Below are 19,903 nucleotides of genomic sequence, written 5' to 3' on the forward strand. Positions count from 1 at the left end.
TATGAACTTTCCTCTTAGGACTGCTTTCGTAGTGTCCCATAAGTTTGAGTATGTTGTTTCTTTATTTTCATTGAATTCAAGGAAGACTTTAATTTCTTTCTTTGTTTCTTCCTTAATCCAGGTATGGTTCAGTAGTTGACTGTTCAGTTTCCATGAGTTTGTGGGCTTTCTAGGGTTAGCTTTGTTGTTGAATTCTAACTTTAATCCATGGTGATCTGATAAGGCACAGGTGGTTACTATTATTCCTTCCAATAGTAGTAAGAACTGATATTATTCCTTCCAATAGTAGTAAGAACTGAGGTAAGTTCTGAACTCAAAACAGTTGACATTAGTGGCACATGACCTGCATGGAACTGGCACTGCCAATAGTCTAGAAGATATTATAACAAAAAAAATTATTCAAAAAGGAAAAGATTCATTGTAAAACTGTCAGACTTTGTAACATAAATTCCAAAAGGGACTCTAATGAGAGGATATTAAAGTAGAAATACTATGAAAATGAGGAAAAGATGTGTAAACAGGGAATTGGATATGAAGAAAGCAAGCATGCTATGCTAATTTCTCGTTTTAACCAAATTCTTGATTACAACTATTTAAGAAAGGATGTGTTTATTTTGGCTCACATTTTTTGTTCCTATAGATTTATTTTTATGTTTATTTCTCTTTGTGTCTTTCTCTGTCTTTTGTGTGTGTGTGTGCATGCATACATGTATGTGTGTGTGTGTGTGTTTGTGTGTGTGTGTGTGTGTGTGTGTGTGTGTGTGTATGATCTATGTGTATAGCTTTGGAGACCAGAGGAGGATGTCAAAACCATTTGAAGCTGGTCTTTTATGCTATTGTTAGCCACCCTACAAGAGTACTAAGTACTAAACTTGTGACCTCTGAAAAAGCAACAAGTGTTCTTAACTGCTGAGCCATTTCTATAGGCACACATTTTTTGGAATTGTTTGAATTTACACTTTTTGCTAATTTTATTTGTGTTATATTGAATTCTGATTGCTCAAATTCTTCACTCTCTATCATCTCCCTACCTCCTCTTTCCACTCCTTTTCTTTCCTACTAATCCCTTTTTTATATTCATTTTCTTATATTGTGTTAGTGATTCATTGTGCTTGATCAGTGTCATTTGTGTGACCATGAGTTTGAAACTATTCATTGGAGCCAGGTCAGCTCATGCCCTTCTCTTTCACAATTTATCAGAATCTAATAGTTCATCAGGGAGTGGTAGGGCCCAATGAACCTCTCTGCATTCATGGCTGACTGTGTGGGCATGGCTGATCCCATGCAGGTCAAATGTCAATAACCTCAATTGCTATGATTTGATTATTACAGTGGGTGTGTTGTGTCTAGTAGATGGTATTTCACAGCCTTTCTCCCTTTCTTCTGGCTCTCATACTCTTTCTGCAATATTCCTTGAGCCTTAGAAGGAATAATATAAATTGTGTTGTTTAAGGGTGAACCCTCAACCATCATTTATTCTGAGTATCTTTGGTAACCCTGGATCTTTTATTTAGCTGCTATTCACAGCAAAGAGAAGCTTCTCTGACTGGTGCTTATAGTCTTTTTCTATTTGTTTATTGGCCTAAATATAAATATTGTTTGTCTATTGGTATAAATATAAATATCAAAAAGCCAGTTAAATGCTATAACAGTTTAGCTAAAAAACATAGTAAGCTTCCTGCCTCAGGGGACTTCCCCAGGCATGGGAAGTGAACAGTTATACAGTAAAAGGTATGGGTTCTCTCCTGAGGAACAAGCCATAAATACAGTCACAGAGTGATTGGCTACCACCATTACAGTCACGCCACTATGGCACATGTAAGCGCATTTTCCTTGTAGCTGGGTATCGTAGTTCATAGTGTTCACAGCTGGATAAGAACACCAATACCTTCCTCACTATCAGTTTGCGTTGCACTATTCTGACACCCTGAAAGCTACTGGCTCACAATTTCATTTATAGTCCTTATGGCAGATAGGTCTTGGTGACAGAAGAATGAACAGCTGAACTCACTTGGTCCATAGTTAAGATTCAGGCCAAGAAAAGTATTTGAGTTCAGCTCACAGTCTCCCATTTATTCAATGCAGGGACCATTCATATTTAGTGTGGGTCTTCCCATATCAATAAATGCAAACTACGAAAGTCTCTCATGAATATAACTACACTTATTTCCTCAGTGACTTTCGATTCTTTCAAGTAAGAATCTATATTAGCTATCACAAATATTATACTAGGGGGTAACACATTCTTGAAAACTATAAGGAAAAAATTTTCTGTTTCAAAATTATTGAAAGCTGCTGTTAGATGTGGTACATTTTAAAGATACCTGAAAACTCTAGGCTAAACTCGAAACTTTGTATTACTAAAAAGATGATCAAAATTAACTGCCTCTGAAGTTTTGTGTTCCTGGTTGGGGCTCAGAAAAATAGGCTCTCAATTGGAATCTTATTTAACAGCAATCTACCCACCTCCGCAGTATTCGCTTAGCAGAGCAGAACAGAGCAAGCACTGAATATGGATTGAGTAGCTCAGGTTTTCTAATAATTCAACCCACTGTTAATGAAAATGTGTCCTTTTTGTGGCTGCCTTAAGTGATGAATAATGAACTGCTTTATCTACCTCTTTATACTTTCATATCTGGTTACAGTAAACTGAGCTTTTAGGTACATTAGAAAACAAAGGATTTTGGTTTGTGGATTGCTTTATCCTTAGGTCCTTTTTTGTTTACTGCTTCACAAGTATGAACCATTTGATTTTTTCAGCTCTAGGGAATAGACTCTATTTGTAATTTGAGAAGACAAAGTCATAAGGGTAAAAAGGCAGTGTGAGAATTCAGTGTAGAGCTTGTGTTTTCTTTTGAAAATTGAGAATCTTGTCAACAACTATTTATTGGTCACATAATGCAGATTAGATTTTTAAAAGTATTCAATTAAGTTATGGACTTTTTCTATTTGGTCAATTTTATAGTGTATGTAATAGTTGTCACACTACAGTTAAATGATTTCTATTACTCTGCAAGCAGAAGAAAAGAGACAGGGCTCATAAGGAAATTTGTTGCCACTGCTTTCGATCCAGTATTTTCGATCCACTTTTTCCTCTGGGGTCTCTCCATGTCTTACTTCGGAGTCTAGTTTTTAATCATCCCACGAATTACAGTTATGGAAACAATAAATAAAAATCTAGAAACCAATCAAAATTATATCTGCCCCCCACAAAAAAAAAAACAACTGCTCTTCCTAAAACCCTAACAATTTATGCCTGGCTGGATACACAAAGCCTCCAACTAAACCAAAAGCTTGAATCTCATTCATTAAACAAATAGTGAAACTGGAGAAATATGTGTTTATGTACATGCTGATCTCATTGGGATAAAAAAAATGAGCCACAGAGTTCATGGTTTTTGTCAATTATTTGTCAAATAAGAGCTTATATACTAGATTTCTAATTTTGATTACAAATCTAACAGATTAGACCAATTGAGTGAATATTTCTTCAAGGGAGACAATAACATTTGCTTTTTTGCCTATAATCTTTGCAGGAATGTTAAATAGGTTGTTAATTTTAAAGGATATTTGGAGTTAAATCAGGGCATGCATCAGTAAATGATTCCACAGAGCCCTAGTTAGTGTATACTGCTCAGAGAAGAAAAACATTATTCATATGTGCATTAGCATTTTCATTTTTACTGCAGCAATATATCATTCCATTTTTTCTGGGTGCTTGAAAATGTTGCTGCAAAATGCGCTGCAGAGTTCAGGTACAAACCATTGACTATCTTTTAAAAACTCATCGTTTAATTACAAATATCCTGTTATAACCCAAAGGAAGCATGTTCCATAATTCCTGCCTACTTACTTACGCTCTCAGAAGAGAATTGATAGTTTTGGCTTCTTTGCATGATTATTTATTGTAATTTCTGATGTAGTGCTTGGTCAGTAATTAGACAGATGGGCAGGAAAGGTTGTAGCACCTCTAGCTGCAACTACAACGAACGATCACTTAGTTTCCAACATTGTGGACTGTAATGAATGTGTAGGTGTGAGCCTAAGGGAGAAAAGAGACCTAGAGACAGAAAAGCGGATGGATAACTAATAGTGATTCATAGCAAGTATAAAAATAGAAGTAATTTTAAAAGCAATGAGTGACAGTCTATAAAATAAGCCCATTTAATTCATCACTAAAGAGGAATTGTTGTGCGTAATGCCATCAAATATTTTTTTCTTCAAAAACCCTGTTTGGATAATTTGTATGACTTTTACATTTTCAAATTTTTGTGATTGGTGCTAAATAAGCCATATCTTGAGCTAGAAAAATCCAAGATGAGGTAATAAAAGAGCAAATTTAAAAATTTCTTCCATCCATTATTTGAGTTAATAACAGCAGAGAGAAAATAGATTTTCTTCCTTTTTAAATAAACAAAGAAAGCTTTCAGAATTGTGTTTATGGGAAATAATTAAACGTGCTTTGAACTTTAGTGCTTTCAATTGTGCATCTGAGCAGTTTTCAAATGGGTTTGGATTTATCCATGGCATTAACATTTTAAAGTGCCATCCCTAGCATGTATGTAACTTGCAGAGCGCAGCCTAATGATTTGATTAGTGTAGTGGTGAGTGGATCTCTACAAGGGCTATGCAGAGGTCTGAAGAGGCGAGGCTGCATTTGGCCTTTCCTTGCAGTGCACACTAATTGGGTATTGCTGGGAGGGTGGTATTGAAAGGGACACAAAACCCAAAATGTCCATTTGCCCCTAAGTGCTAACCAACGTGATCCTTTTACTGGTTTACTTGTTCTTTTGGGAAAAGGAACCTATTGCAGAGGCTCTTGAGTATGTATACATAATTAATAACACAGGCCTCTTTGTCCAGACACTTAAGCATTTGCCAAACATGGAAAATCTCCTTATTAGTGAAGGGAAAGAAGAGAGTTGTCCCCAGGCAATATTTCATAAACTATAGAAGTCTTTTTCTGTCACTGTCTGACACGGTATAGAATTTGATAGATATGAATAAAGAGGAAAGAAGAAAGAATGTATCAAAAGCTCAAGAAATTCTGTGGGAAATGAATGGAGAAGACTTCAAATCTATCCCTTGAAATTGTCCCTGCATAGTATCTCAAATGTCATATTTTGTAGTTAAGAAGATGAGGAAGTATCTTTTCATCATCCTCATTTAGTAAGCAGAGTCTCATTGAATTAAGCTATCTTAATATGAATTATCTTTTGGGACTGATTTCAAGGCATTGGGAGCAGGGAGGATAGTAAAGTACTACAGATAAAGTAAGAAATAGATAGAGAAAGATACAGAGTATAAACGGTTGTTTCAGATAAATGAGTGTAAGTGGGAACCAGAGCATCTGGGCTGAAGATGTAAAAGCAGTGAAAGACTAGGGCAGGAGTCAAAAGAGAAGAGAAAAAGAAGATGCAAATACAAAGACAAACTTCAATCTTCCTCATTTATTGTTTATCAGAGTATACCAATCCTGTCCAGTGTTTTCACATCTATGGCATCATCTGTTTGCTTCAGGCTTTGTTTACCAGAGGATAGCCATGATAGTGCAACATGGCATTTAACAACCTCTGGTCATAACTTCTGCCTTTCTGGTTCCTTTCTTTTCTGGTTCATAGACAAGAAAACGAGATAAATGAGTCTGGTTCACAGAAGGCCAGGGTATTGTGTTCGATGAGGGCAATAAGTTTTTAAAAAGTTTAAGAAAGAGTGGAACAGAATGCCAATTAATTGAAAACAATTGCATGGCGGGGTGGGGGACTGAAGGACAGATTCTGTGAAAAGTCAGATGTTAGAGGTAAAAGTGAAGAGAAAAATCTTTAGTCTTTATGGTGTAGGTGGAAGCTGAGGAACAAATATCAACCTCAGCCCAGTAGAGTGAGTCGGTGAGAAATCAATCAGCTTGCGGAAATACTGTATTATTAATCTTTAAATGTCTTTCGGTGGAATGTGACTGTGAACAAGAAGAGTGACAGTGATAAAATCACTTCAAACTATGAGTGCAGATTGTATACTATTACTATGAGTCATTCATTAGTGTTTTTAAAGCCCAAACACTCACATTTTCAGGCATGGCTTAATAAGGGGAAGAGAAATTGCCTCTGTGTGGTCCTTAATAGAGGATTTAAAAGGCAAAAGCATTCACACTTCGTTGTTAAAATGCAAGTTCTCATCTTATCACTTGGATGTTTTATTATCAAATAACTATTTGACTTCTCTGCTTTGTTGAAATACCAAATACCATTCTGTTTGGTTTAAGCTTAGAAAAACAGGAGGGACTCTGCAAAAACCAGACCCAAATAATAAACAAGATGGAGACTAGGCCATAACATAATTAAGCCTATTCTGTCTGAAGAAGAAAATGATAAGGAATAACATAATTGCTGTCTGCGAGAACATGAATGAAGTTTATGTAGTGGGAAGGGAAATATGGGTCACTTGTCTTGTGTGCTCCTGAATGTCTTTGGAGAGGAGAAAAATTTACACAACATATTTTTAAGATAGTATAAATCTTGGTCTACCCCAAATAACATCTTTTAAATTTATTTTACACACATACACACACACACACACAGACAGAGAGAGAGAGAGAGAGAGAGAGAGAGAGAGAGAGAGAGAGAGAGAGAGAGAGATTGGAGTTTAAAATAATTTACTGATATCTCTAACTTATTAACCAAAACAATCCTGTAAAACATTATTTTGAAAACATAGTGAGAATCTTGTAGGAATGAAATCTATAAGAAAGACAGAATCTCTTATAAGTTTGAAGAATGATAACCATAAATATGTGGGAAGTTTGCTATAATACTTGTTGTAATTTTTATTATGAAAACATTTGAATAATGATAATGTTTTGAGATATTACTTTCTTTTTAAAATATCTTTTAGTTTAAAATGGTTAATACTGAGTATGAGAGGTAAATTTTTTAGTGTCTATAGATTAAACAGTTCTCTTTTTTAAGACTGTTTTGATGACTTCCTCTAGTTTTTACTTTTGCCTTATCTTTACTAATTCTGATACCTTTAAAAATATTCAACAACCACTTTTAAGTGGCAATGTTAATACTGAAGTAAGTTTGAAGACACAAGAGCAAAACACGTCCATCACACTACAGATGGTCCCTGGCTTACAACAGGGACTAATGATTTTTCACCTGTACTATGACACAAAAACAATATACATTCAGGAGAAATGATACTTCACAATTTGAACTTTGATCTCTTCTTTGATTACTACTACATAGTCTGATACTCTTTTAAAATGCTAAGGTATTAGTGGCAGCCATGTGGACTAATCTAAACTATGGAGTTTAATAGGGAAGGTATATTAAATATATTTTCAATTTATGATATTGTCAACTTGCAAAGGCTTTATCTGGTCATTACTCATGGTAAATTGAGGATCATTTGTACTTACAGTCTTTTGAAAAGTATAGATTACTGAATGAAATAGAGATATATAACTTGTGATGAGAGGTCAGAAAAGTGAAGCCCTGGAAGGATTCCTAATATAAAATGTATAACAATCACCTAGGTAAGATGAATAGGAAATATCCTAGGTAAACAAAAGTGACTTTGAGTACTCCAAGTACTATTATGAGTTAGAAAATTAAGATTCATGGTGATATCATTTACTGTAATTAAGAAACAAAGAAAGAAATAGTTGATGTAGCAATTTGACTTTAGAAATGCAGATTTATTGACTGAGTCCCATGGAATGTATTGAATGAAATAGCTTAGGGGATGCTAAAGTGAGAGATTTATTTATTTAGAAAGCAGATCTGAGTTGGAGATGAAATTGTAAGGTATTAGCATATGAGAATAAAATTACATGCAGATTTGAGTGTAAAGTAAGAGCTCTTGAGGGCTGAGAAAAAAATATTATGAACTAGCAAAATAATGAAATTGAGCCTCTCACCAAAAAACAGAAACAAAGACCAAAAAACAAAGACAGAAGTATCAAGAAATATAGATAGGAGAAAACACATGGTAATGCCAATGAAACCAAAGGAATGAGAAGGGATATTTCAGAAAGTAGCAGAGATTAGTGTAACCATTGAATATAGTAACCATAAAGCCATCATTGACTTTAATTATTTCAAAGATCAATGAGGTAAAAATAAAATTGTATCAAATTTAAGAGTGAACGAGAGTGATGGACACTGAAAAATGAGAATAAAATACCTCCTTAAATAAATTTGGCCGTTTTTTCCAGGTGAATGTCAAAGGAAGCCATTTTATTTTTAACATGAAAACAACATTTTTCATTACTGGAAAGAAGGAAATTTCATTTCATTCATTATTGGAAGGAAGTACTAGAGAGGGTAAGGTTAAAGCTAGGAGACAAGCAAGATAAACAGTGATCATGAGAGAGCACTTGGGGTGAGCTGGAAACACCTCAAGTGACAATCCTCATGTGACAACTCTGAGAGGTCAAGATTAGGAGAATATGTGTGTTAACAGCTTTTTATTTATTTATTAAAGATTTCTGCCTCCTCCCCGCCACCGCCTCCCATTTCCCTCCTCCTCCCCCGATCAAGTCCCTCTCCCTCATCAGCCCAAAGAGCAATCTGGGTTCCCTGCCCTGTGGGAAGTCCAAGGACCACCCACCTCCATCCAGGTCTAGTAAAGTGAATGTCCAAACCGCCTCGGCTCCCACAAAGCCGGTACGTGCAGTAGGATCAAAAACCCATGGAATATATACCTATTAGTGTTAACAGCTTTTTATACCAGAGGTGTTCATTTCCTCCATTGCATTCTGCAGAAAGGTGGAAAAGAGGAGGAAAGTGATGAGCAAGTATGATTAGAGGTGGCATGCAAGAAAATTGGAGGGATTCTCTTAGAAGTACCACGCAGCATGAGGTGAATAAGTTAAATGAAGAAACAGATGGGTAGTGATAACAAGACAGTGGAGAAGGCTTAAAATAGTTTTTATAAGGAGAGGAAGGAAGAAATGTTACTAGGTAACCTTGAAAGCAAGTTGAGATTAGAGACCAAGAATTTGCATTAAATCAATTTACTATTTCCTCCAGCATCATTTAGTATTACAACATTGTACAGCCAAGAAAGTAGATATTTAGATTTAGATTTAGACTGATGGCTTGCATTTTACCATATTCATGCTGTCTAAAGGCAACAAATAAAAAGAAAGAAATTTTAAACAGGAATAATTTAAACAATGGATGGTGACATGTAGGTTGAGCGAAAAGCTGAGATGGGGTAGTCTCTGTTCTCCTTTTTCATTGACTGGCCTTCAAAGCAATTTTAGTGCAAGTATGAATTGTGTAAACTTCAGTAAATTTTCATTGCCCTGTAGAGCAAACTGTATATGTTATATAGCCGTAAATGAACGACAAGGATCAAAATCATCTATCAGAAGGGAACAAATATTAAATCTAAAATCCTAAATCCTGGAAACTAAGATTTTAACAGGAAGGTCTTGACAGAGAAAGGTCAGGTATTTGATTATTTGGGATATTAGAACACACAGTAAGACAACAACAACAGAAAAAGAAACCTTAAATTTATATTTAGTGTAATGCAGGAGGCACAGTGCAAATGCTGGTGAGAGCTTTGTATATTGTGCTAGTTCTGAATTAAACTAGTTTGTTGAATAAACTAAAAATCATAAGAACATGGAGAAAGAAAAATCCAGAAGAACTTGATAATTGACTTCATAGAAGGAGTAAAGAAAAATAATTAAATGTAAGTGGGAGAATATTATAATTTGGGAAGGTGGAAAGTAGAAGAGTGTTTATGAGGAAAATATGATGGGTTCTATTTCTATTTGAGGGATCTGTAGTAGTAATTAATAGTTATCTAAGCATTTTAATAGGATTTAGAAGATCAGAAGTAGACCTGAAGATTTGTATTACACTATCATCAACCTAGCTGTTACAAAATCATGAAAACAAATCAAACTTTAAAAAGAAACAGTGGAAAAACCTAAGTGCACAGAAAGGTGTACAAGAAAATATAAGTAAAAATGAATACAATAGGAGAAAAATAATAAAAGACAATCAGAAGCCAGTGAATGAAGCACCATTTTTTTAGTCTTTTAACTAGGATTAAGTTCAAAAGCCAAAGAAAGAGATTCCAGTTGAAGACAATATGAAAATGAACACTCTGTATAAAAATAATTTAGACTTTGTAACAAAAAAGATTTTTTTAATTTATTTATTTATTAAAGATTTCTGTGTCTTCCCCACCACCACTTCCCATTTCCCTCCCCCTCCCCCAATCAATTCCCCCTCCCTCGTCAGCCCAAAGAGCAATCAGGGTTCCCTGCCCTGTGGGAAGTCCAAGGACCACCCACCTCCATCCAGGTCTAGTAAGGTGAGCATCCAAACTGCCTAGGCTCCCACGAAGCCAGTACGTGCAGTAGGATCAAAAACCCATTGCCATTGTTCTTGAGTTCTCAGTAGTCCTCATTGTCCGCTATGTTCAGCGAGTCCAGTTTTATCCCAGGCTTTTTCAGACCCAGGCCAGCTGGCCTTGGTGAGTTCCCGATAGAACAGCCCCATGTTCTCAGTGTGTGGGTGCACCCCTTGTGGTCCTGAGCTCCTTGCTCGTGCTCTCTCTCCTTCTGCTCCTGATTTGGACCTTGAGATTTCAGTCCGGTGCTCCAATATGGGTCTCTCTCTCTATCTCCTTTCATCGCCTGATGAAGGTTAATATTCAGGAGGATGCCTATATGTTTTTCTTTGGGTTCTCCTTATTTAGTTTTTCTAGGATCACTAATTAAGGCTCAATGTCCTTTGTTTATGGCTAGAAACCAAATATGAGTGAGTACATAAAAAAAAAGAAATGACAAAGGAATGTGTAATCTCACGATCACTGCCACTGGTTGCGATATGCGTCTTTGGTTACTCTTGGAGACTCGCCACTCCGGATGGAAACCGAGTCACTTGTGGGCTACCACAGGTTATCAACATGCATGTACCTCTGTGTTCATGTGTGTGTGTCTGTGCTTGTATGTGTATAATCTGCAGTAATCGACAAGGTACAGTAACTGAGTGAGAGCTACTACAAAGTGAGAGCCGGTCATTCTTACCGGATGTTTTGTATCTGTGTGAACTCTCCAACTGCTCATAAGTAAAGCTGTAAATGGCCCCGAAAAAAAAAAAGATTGCTGATAAACTCTGAAAGTGAAATTTCTCTGGAAAGGGGAACTAAATCAATAGTGAAGAGGTATACAAAGGAAGAGGTTGCACAGGAGAAGTATGTCACAATAGGGATGTAGCTCATTGGAAAGGCCCTTGTTGAGTATGTGTGAGACCTCCTAGGATCAATTCTCAATACTGCAATCAATGAAAAAAAAATTTAAAAACTATGCTCAAGGAAACTGTCTAAAAATTTTGACCATGGAAAGAACAAAAAGTTCTAGCAAAAGGGAGCAATTTTAGATTATATGTGTTTTTAAGGCTGGGCAGACGTACCCTCTAGGAAGTAGATAAAGATTAAAATATTTACTATTGAAATATTTACTATTACATGCATGCTCTAGATGTAAAATCCTCTAGTTATTCACCAAATTCATAAAGATGTCAACCAATGAATACAGCCAATAAAGACCTTTAGTTGATTGTATTAGTGTTAGATTAATGCTCAACCACGACAGCTCATGTTTAATCATTTATAATTTATCCTGACAATATTTTTATTTAATTTAATTTTAGAATGGATACCTAAGAGTTTATATAGCAATATTAATGACTAGATTATATACAAACAAACTCAATTTTGGGGCTTTGAACGCTAATATCTAATGCTTCAAATAAATAGTTTTAAGCCAGTGAGTCTCAACTTGTGAGCTACGGTCCCTTTGGGGATTACATATCAGATATCCTGTATATTAGACATATACATTATGATTCATAACATTAGCAAAAAATAGGTATAAAGTATCAACAAATAAATGTATGGTTGAGGGTCACCACAACAAGATAAACCATTCTAAATGGCCACAGTGTTAGGAGAACCACTGTTTAAGCCTTCATCCTTAGAAGTCCTCTTTTTGTCTGGCTCTTATTTCTGAATGAAAAATGTATAGCTCATCCTAAATTTATGATCATAAGTTATTTAACTGAACCTCAAGTATGTAAAATTATTTTGTAACTGGAGAGAAACTTTAGTTTTCTTCTTAGAGAAAACTAGAAAATTTGAGGAGAAAAGAATGGGTAGTTGTTCTATTGGAAAATAATTTCTAGTTTTGTGCACCTGTCTTCATTTTGTTTCTCCTTTAATACAGTTGGAGAAGTGAGAGAGGTGAAGCCATTGGACTTGGAAAATTTCAATTATAGTTTGAGCTATGCTACTAAATTATCTGTGGACACTTCTTTGTATTTAGGTTTTTCATTTGAAAGTAGGAATGATGATGCCTGCTTTGTAAAATTTTGAGGATTTAATGACATATTATGTATACAAACATCTAACACATTTTTCTTCTTAAGTTTTATCTTTGAATCTAAAAACTCCTATAAGCCACAAATCTTAAAGCTAACTCTTAAGTTAGATCATAGTTAACAATAAGCAGAAATTTAGTGGCTTTGGTAATTGAATTTATCAGCTAATGTAATGAAATGTGCTCAAAGAGTAACTTTGAAGAATGAAGGTGAAAAGGCACCATCTGACAATCGTAACAGTATTTGTTTTCAATGGGGGAGGCCTTTATTCTTCTATTACTTTACATTATTGGAGATATTTGTGAAGGAGGGAGGTAGACAAACATTAGGTTGATGGAGGAAAAGGTTTTGTCATTTATACTATCCTTACAATGAAGGCTGGCCTTTCAGAAGTTTTTCCACATTCCCTCTCACCACCAATAATTCCTTAAAATAATGAAAGTTTTCATAAGTTTTGTTATTTGCAGTCATTTAGATGAATATAGCAATAGCAAAAATTTATAAAATCATTTTCTTTAAAACATTTTAGCTAAAATATTTAATACTTGATTGATTATAACAATCTTCAATCAAATGTCAGCTGCTTTGAATCTTTTTTAAAAAGATATCAGCATAGTATAATTTATAAACAAATAAATAGAATAGAAACCTGTCTTATTTAAGCGGGGGTGGTGGTTCACAGTTTTAATGTCAGCACTTGAGAGGCTGACAGGATGATTGCTGTGAGTTGTAGGCCAGTCTGACCAACATAGTAGGACCCTGTCTCAAGATTAAAAAGCAAGGGGAAAGAAAGAAACACAAGGAAAGATGAAGTAAAACATTTTAGTATTAAACTTGTGGTCTGTCTTACTGTTCTAGACTACAATTTAATTTACCTATATCTCTATTGCATAACAAAACTCTCAAACACTGTTTCCTTTTTATTTCTTTTTTTGTAGTGCTGAAGATCAAGTATAGGATCTTGTGCATTCTAGACAAATATTCTACCTTTGACCTATAGCCCTAGCCCTTGGGCTTTTGGAGACAATATTTTACTATGTAGACCAGGTCAAACTCAAACTTTTAATCCTCCTGCCTCAGCCTTCCGAGTATTAGAATTATAGACATGTATTATGATGCCATGTTCCAAGTATGTTTTAAATTGGGTAATAGTTCAATCTATTCATGTCCTTGACACTTTTGTATGTTGATAAAGTAATAGACTGGCTTATTAAGACAATATACATTTAATGCTAATGATATACTAGATGTTGTCAGTAGGGTTCAACATTCAAATTGATTACTCATGTTGATATTTGTAACATCTAAATGCTGTATAATTAGAGAAAATCTAGTTATTGGTAGAGGGAAACTAGCCAACTGGCTGGTGGCCAAAAGGTCTGAGCCTGAGCCGGGTGGAAGAGTATATTTATGACAGGAACTGCCCAGGGATAGAGACAGTTCTGAGATGGGAATGCCAGGAATTTAAATAAGAAAGGGTAAATGAATGTCCCAGGAGAAAATAGAGGAAGAGGGAATAATGTGGCCTATTTTCTTTCTCTGAGTCTGAGGGACGTGTTAAAGCTTGGTTTGTAGGGGTTAGGCTGTCATTCACCATTTTTCTTCATTCCAAGAAAAGATGCAACTTATGAGTTGCTGTATTTTTAGAAAACATACTACAGAATCTCTAAAGAGCAGGGATTAAGGTGAGATTTCAAATTTTGAGAACTTCTCCAACCCTGTGCCCTTTCCTTCCTCATGTCTTAAACTGCTTGCTATGTTCCCCAGTTCTTTCACTGTTTCACCCCAAGTCATATATTTTTTTTTTCAGATTGTACTACACCGACTTTGAGGCATGATGAATTCTAGAAGGACACGACGTAGAACATCTGGCCGTAGGGTCAACTCTAACTTGAACCTGTGTTGTTGCCTTCCATTGTTTGAATGTCGTCGACGATCCAAAAATCAGGTAAAAATCTATAGAAATATGGTATTGAGTTTTGTTAGGTTATAACTAAATGGCGGAAGAGTGAGCAATGTAGAATGTCTCAGTGTCATGACTGTGTGCAAAGAGCAGTATGACATTTGTGACTTTGTTTAAAGAATTTATACATGTTCAATCAGTTCTGCCTTTTCAGAGCTGGGGGTTGGGGTAATGGGTTAAGTTTGGGATTCCAAACAACTTTGACAAGCTGATGTGGGTAAAAATAAACATGACAAAGTCTATTAAAGGCAAACTCAAATCCAGAGGAATACCAGATTACAGAAATAAATACAAGATGGTCCTGAACTGGCTATGTATAAATATAACAAATAATTGTGTAGAGCCCTTAAGAAGTATAGGTCAGACATGCCAATAATAGAATGATAGAATGTCCTACGATCACAAACAATGAACATGGTTTTGTGTGTGTGTGTGATATAATCTTGACATATTCTGTATCTAAGTTTTTATTGTGCCTTTCATAAGGAGTAACGTGCTCAATTTCTGCATCTATGACCTATCTATGTATATATGGAGTATTTGGGCAAGGTATAGGGAAAACAAGCCAAAGTGTTTCCTTTTAAATTCTTAGAAATTATTTTTTAAAATGTCCTTATAAAATTCAATTAAAAGATCTGAAGGGTTAACTTAATCATAAGTCTTCAAAGAGTTGGAGAGATATTAAATGAGGGTAGAAGGAATAGACTAAACAGCCGCTAAACATTTCCTCTCAAATAAGTCTTGAGATCACTAATACAGTACAGCAAGTCAGAAGATGATTTTTACCATAGCATAGTTCTCACTTCAAAACACTGAAAAGTTATTATTATTTGAAATATAGGTGAAAAATTTCCCCTTTGAGCTCTGTCAGAATTAAACAAAAAGCTACCATTATGAAATGATTTTAGTACAGAATGGTCATATAGCAAAGTGGACAGTCTATTAGTAGATTTTTAGAAAGCCTTTTAAGTAGTATAAGTCTGTTAAATAAGGTTCATTCACCAGTTCAAAGGGGAAAATTGGATTCCTAAACATCCATTTTGTTTCTCATTATAATTTTGATAGCATTTGCCCTCGGGTGTTTTTAAACTGCTTCATAGACTTTAAGATTTCCCAGACCTCTTTTACATTTGTAAATATTTAACACCAGCCTCCCCCCGCCCCCTGGTTTCCAGTATGCCTACACATATTTCATTTGTTTATCCTAACTTCCAAGACTGTGTTCATGCAAAATAAAAATATGTGACAATATTTCTAGTTAACAATCACCTTTCTGTTTTACCAGATTACTCTTGTTTGTACTTAGATTTCTACTTTCATAATTTTTCTCTGTATGCAAAACAGATGTTTGTGACAATTTGTTGAGATAAATTATGCTGCTAAGATGCTACAATTTTTATTCTATATAGACATAAATTCTTTAATCATTTATTTTAAGAGATAAAACCAGAAATTGGAAAAAAGTGGCCATTTTTAGTGTGCTATTAACTCATCGAGTGCATGTGATTGAAAGCTAGGGTAGGCATACTGAAGTGATGTTTATTTTTCTTTCTCCAATTTCATCATAGATATGACTAAATGTACCAAGGTTGCATGACCAAGCAACTGGTAATTTCAGGCAATTAGCTACTTGTTTTGGCTTAAAGATAATCAACATTCATTTTGACATTTTTTTTCAGTAAAATGTTCAGTTGAAATTTCACTCAATTACTTACTTCACACAAAGTGAAGTGGAGAATTGAAGCAATTATCTACATGATTCAAACAAAAAGATGACTTCTTTGACCTCAATTATAGTACCTGTATATTTTAAGCAAACTATGAGTTTTGCTTGAAAACTGGAAAAATGTTAGTGTTAAATATTTACAAATGTAACATTTATTCAGAAAGCTGCTTGAATACTCAACTTCTCCTTCAGTTTATGTGGCCTGAAAGTTAACTGAAACAAGTGATAACTAATGAAATGAGCAATTCAGTGATTTTTTTATAAGGAAGATATTGTTTGAAAATAAGTATGAATTTAAAATTTTTTGTCATGAGAACAAGCTCATTAAGAAAGAGGGAAACATGACAGACTCAAGATGTCTGTTGTACTTACTGTTACAATTTTTCCTAAAGGTGTTCAATAATGAAAACGGGATTCTAAAATTAGCATTTGAAGTGGAAGGAAGGCAAACATGTGGAGCATACTAATAAGCAGCTACAAACAGGAAAGGCTGAATAATTACATGGCCCCTTCCACATTGCAAACATGTATTTTTATTCCAACATCAGTTAATTGAAACTGTGAACAGAAATGAAGCAACAGCATTCTTTTATAGTTGCAAGTGCTTTACAGCAGTAGAAAGTGCAACATAATTAATTTTTTATCATTACTTAGAAAAGCAGGAATCCAGGAAGGCAGATCTACTGTGGCACAAGTTACAGATTCAGTGAATTTTGAATTTTAGAATTGATGATATATTTAAACCACAAGAAACAGGCCATATGACTATTTGAATTTTGGCCACATGTGATCAGACAAATCAATGGCAAAATAGATATCCATTGGAATAACTGGAATAATTAAGCATTTATAGAATACCCTTCATCATCACCTCCCTCCCCGTCCCAAGTAGTGGTAGACATTATCTTTTATAATTCTCAAAAGTATTCCACATAATGCATATAATAATTAAATAAGGTTAAAAATTGAAATAATGAAAGCTAAGACAATAAATGTGACCAAAGTTACATGAAATATGGGGCAAAACATAATTTGCATACAAGTCTCTCAGTAGCTACATCATTCTGCTACCTGCTTATCAGAAAAGGGGTATAAAAGAGTTTCATCAAAAGAATTATTAATTAGTGGATGCTACCATTTAAAAATGAATTTCTTATTTTATGACAGTTTATTTGGGAATCTAATTTGGCTCATTGTCATTCAGAAAATCTTTAAGCTGGGCGGTGGTGGTGCATGCCTTTAATCCCAGCACTTGGGAGGCAGAGGTAGGTGGATCTCTGTGAGTTCGAGGCCAGCCTGGTCTACAAGAACTAGTTCCAGGACAGGCCCCAAAGCTACAGAGAAACCTTGTCTCGAAAAATTAAAAAAAAAAAAGAACAACAGAAAATCTTTAAAGATTTTGTACTTAACTTTTCATAGTTGTAGAAAAATTTGCAAATCCACAAATATTTTTTGTTGTTTCATCTTTCTATAGATGTAATTGCATCAGTATCATTTTTTAAAAGTAGTAAAGAAAAGAAACATGTATAAAGGCTTATGTAATCAATATAAGTACATACATGATAAAAAGTATACTCTTTGATTAAATTTTTTGGAGATAAACTAGTATACTTCATCGTGATGCATGTCAGATCCATGCAATGGCAACAAAGAGTCGACAGGTTGGTAATTATTTTAAATTTATTTTTATGTGTATGAGTGCCTGCCTGCATGTATATATATTCACCTTGTGTCTTCCTGGTATATGTGGTAGCTAGAAGAGGACTTCAGATTCCCTGAAACGGAAATTATGGAATGTTGTGAGTCACTATATGTGTATTGCAAAGGAACCTCAGGTCTCAGGTCTTCTGTAAGAGCATCAAATGTTCTTAATTGTCAAATCATCTCTTCTTCCCTGAGCCTTGCAATTTTATAGCTTACACTTTACTTGGGGAATTAAATAATAGTCAAGTGATTTCACAGTAGGTAAATATATACAGACTTGAAGTGTTATGAAGAAAATACATGTGATACTAGCTAGGCGGTGGTGGCACACACCTTTAATCCCAGCATTCAGGAGGCAGAGGAAGGCAGATTTCTGTGGGTTCGATGCCAACCTGATCTACAAACCCTGTCTAGAAAAACCAAAAAGAAAAATACATGTGATACTAAAGGAACAAATAAAACAGAAATTCTACTTAGTTTGTCAAATATCAAGTCTTAAGAGGGAATTCAAGTTGAAATTGCCTACCACAGAAACATAGCAGTCATTAGGAGTAGATACAGAATGAAACAGTGAGATAAAGGAATGATAATATTGTTGTAGTAATTCAAAATAGAAATAAATACCAGAAGATGATGCTAGGATGTAATATGCAGATACCAGTTCCTACAAGAATTTGTATGCTTCTGAATTTAGATTTGGTCTTGACTATGATAATTTATGTTTGAATTTTTAAAGCTAGGATGTAACATGGCCATCTATATCCAACCAAATGTAAGTATTAGGAAAGTTATATTACCCTTATTTCAAAGCCAAATCTAAACCTTTAGTTCTAAGATCTCATCTTTGATATTTCTGAATTCTGTCAAGGATAGTTCATTCTCTATACTGACAGCATACAGTTTGTTTTCTTTCAGTATTACTAATATACAAGACTCTCATCTATATGAGATCATGAACTTCCACAGTCAGGAAATATCTCAGTGTCCTTTATAATATATTTTCAGGAGGAATACATCTGTGAGAAAACAGAGAGATTAAGTGGGAAAAAATAAAACCTTAGCAAATTTGTAAGCTAGAATCATAGTTTAAGTTGAGAAAGAAAGTTAAGAAGTCCACTTGAAAGCTCTCAAAATAGTCTAGGTGACGAATGCTGAGTGAGTAAGCTGGCAGCAGTGTAAAAAAGAAGAGAGAGCAAACAGTCAAGAAATTCACTCATTTGTGAATTTTCCTTTGCCATAATCATTTCCTATGGGTCAGAGAACAATACAAATGCTGAAGATATGCAATCCAACAAGACAGATATTGTTTGTTTCTCAAAAGCACTTGGGAGTGTTGTTACTTGTTGGTGCTAAGCACTAGTTACATAACTGCTGCAATTTGAAGTCAAGTTCTAATATGTGTTATTTGGGTTAGTCATTACTGATAAGTGGTACAAATATAAAACATAGAGTTCCTTCCAAGTACTTAGCTGATCTAGATGAAAGGAAAGAGTTAGGAAAAGGTATTCACAGGAAAAGAAAACGGTGTGCTGGGCAAATTCTGAGAACATAGAAAATGAGTGATATAGATAAAATCATTAATTGTAAAACACTGCACACTGAGGATAAATTTATATACAAAGCCTCATAGATCAATTAAAGAGTTTGGATTTTGTTTTTGAAGACCAAGGGAGGTTTTATAAATAAAAAAAACTACTGGCTTCATTTGCACAGAACTGACAACTGGACAAATATATGTGAAATTGAGAAATATGGAGGAATTAAAGACAACAAAGATTCTAGAGCAAAGGACTATAATTAAGATGATGACATTAGCACAATGAGCACAAAAGATCAATAGTAAAATTTTTATGAGGGGAAAATTGATTAATTTACTTTGTAACACATTGAATTAAGGTGAATGAAAAGTTCGTAGATGTTTAGCAGACTTTCAGAAAGCGTCCTTAGAACCCAAGAGAGTGGTATGACTGGGAGTAGTGACAAGGATTGTGGGTAGAAAAATGAGACAGTTGAAATTGTAAGAGTGGATGACAGGATGACAAATGCTAAGATACAAAGAAATTTTTGTGTGTGGTGTGCTGTGTGTGTGTGTGTGTGTGTGTG

At 34.7% G+C, this 19,903-nt stretch overlaps 1 protein-coding gene across 1 annotated transcript in view; it reads left to right on the top strand.

Moving 5' to 3' along the window:
- Positions 1-19,903, top strand: part of Rps6ka6 (ribosomal protein S6 kinase A6) — a 148,385-nt gene that overhangs the window by 20,969 nt on the left and 107,513 nt on the right. Inside the window, exon 2 of the mRNA XM_013353608.2 lies at positions 14,218-14,355. Within this exon, the coding sequence (XP_013209062.2) occupies positions 14,242-14,355 (114 nt within the window). The 5' untranslated portion in view covers positions 14,218-14,241. The remainder of the gene's footprint in view (positions 1-14,217; positions 14,356-19,903) is intronic.

This window comes from Microtus ochrogaster, unplaced genomic scaffold (assembly GCF_000317375.1).
Source record: "Microtus ochrogaster isolate Prairie Vole_2 unplaced genomic scaffold, MicOch1.0 UNK13, whole genome shotgun sequence".
In the NCBI taxonomy this organism is placed as follows: domain Eukaryota; kingdom Metazoa; phylum Chordata; class Mammalia; order Rodentia; family Cricetidae; genus Microtus; species Microtus ochrogaster.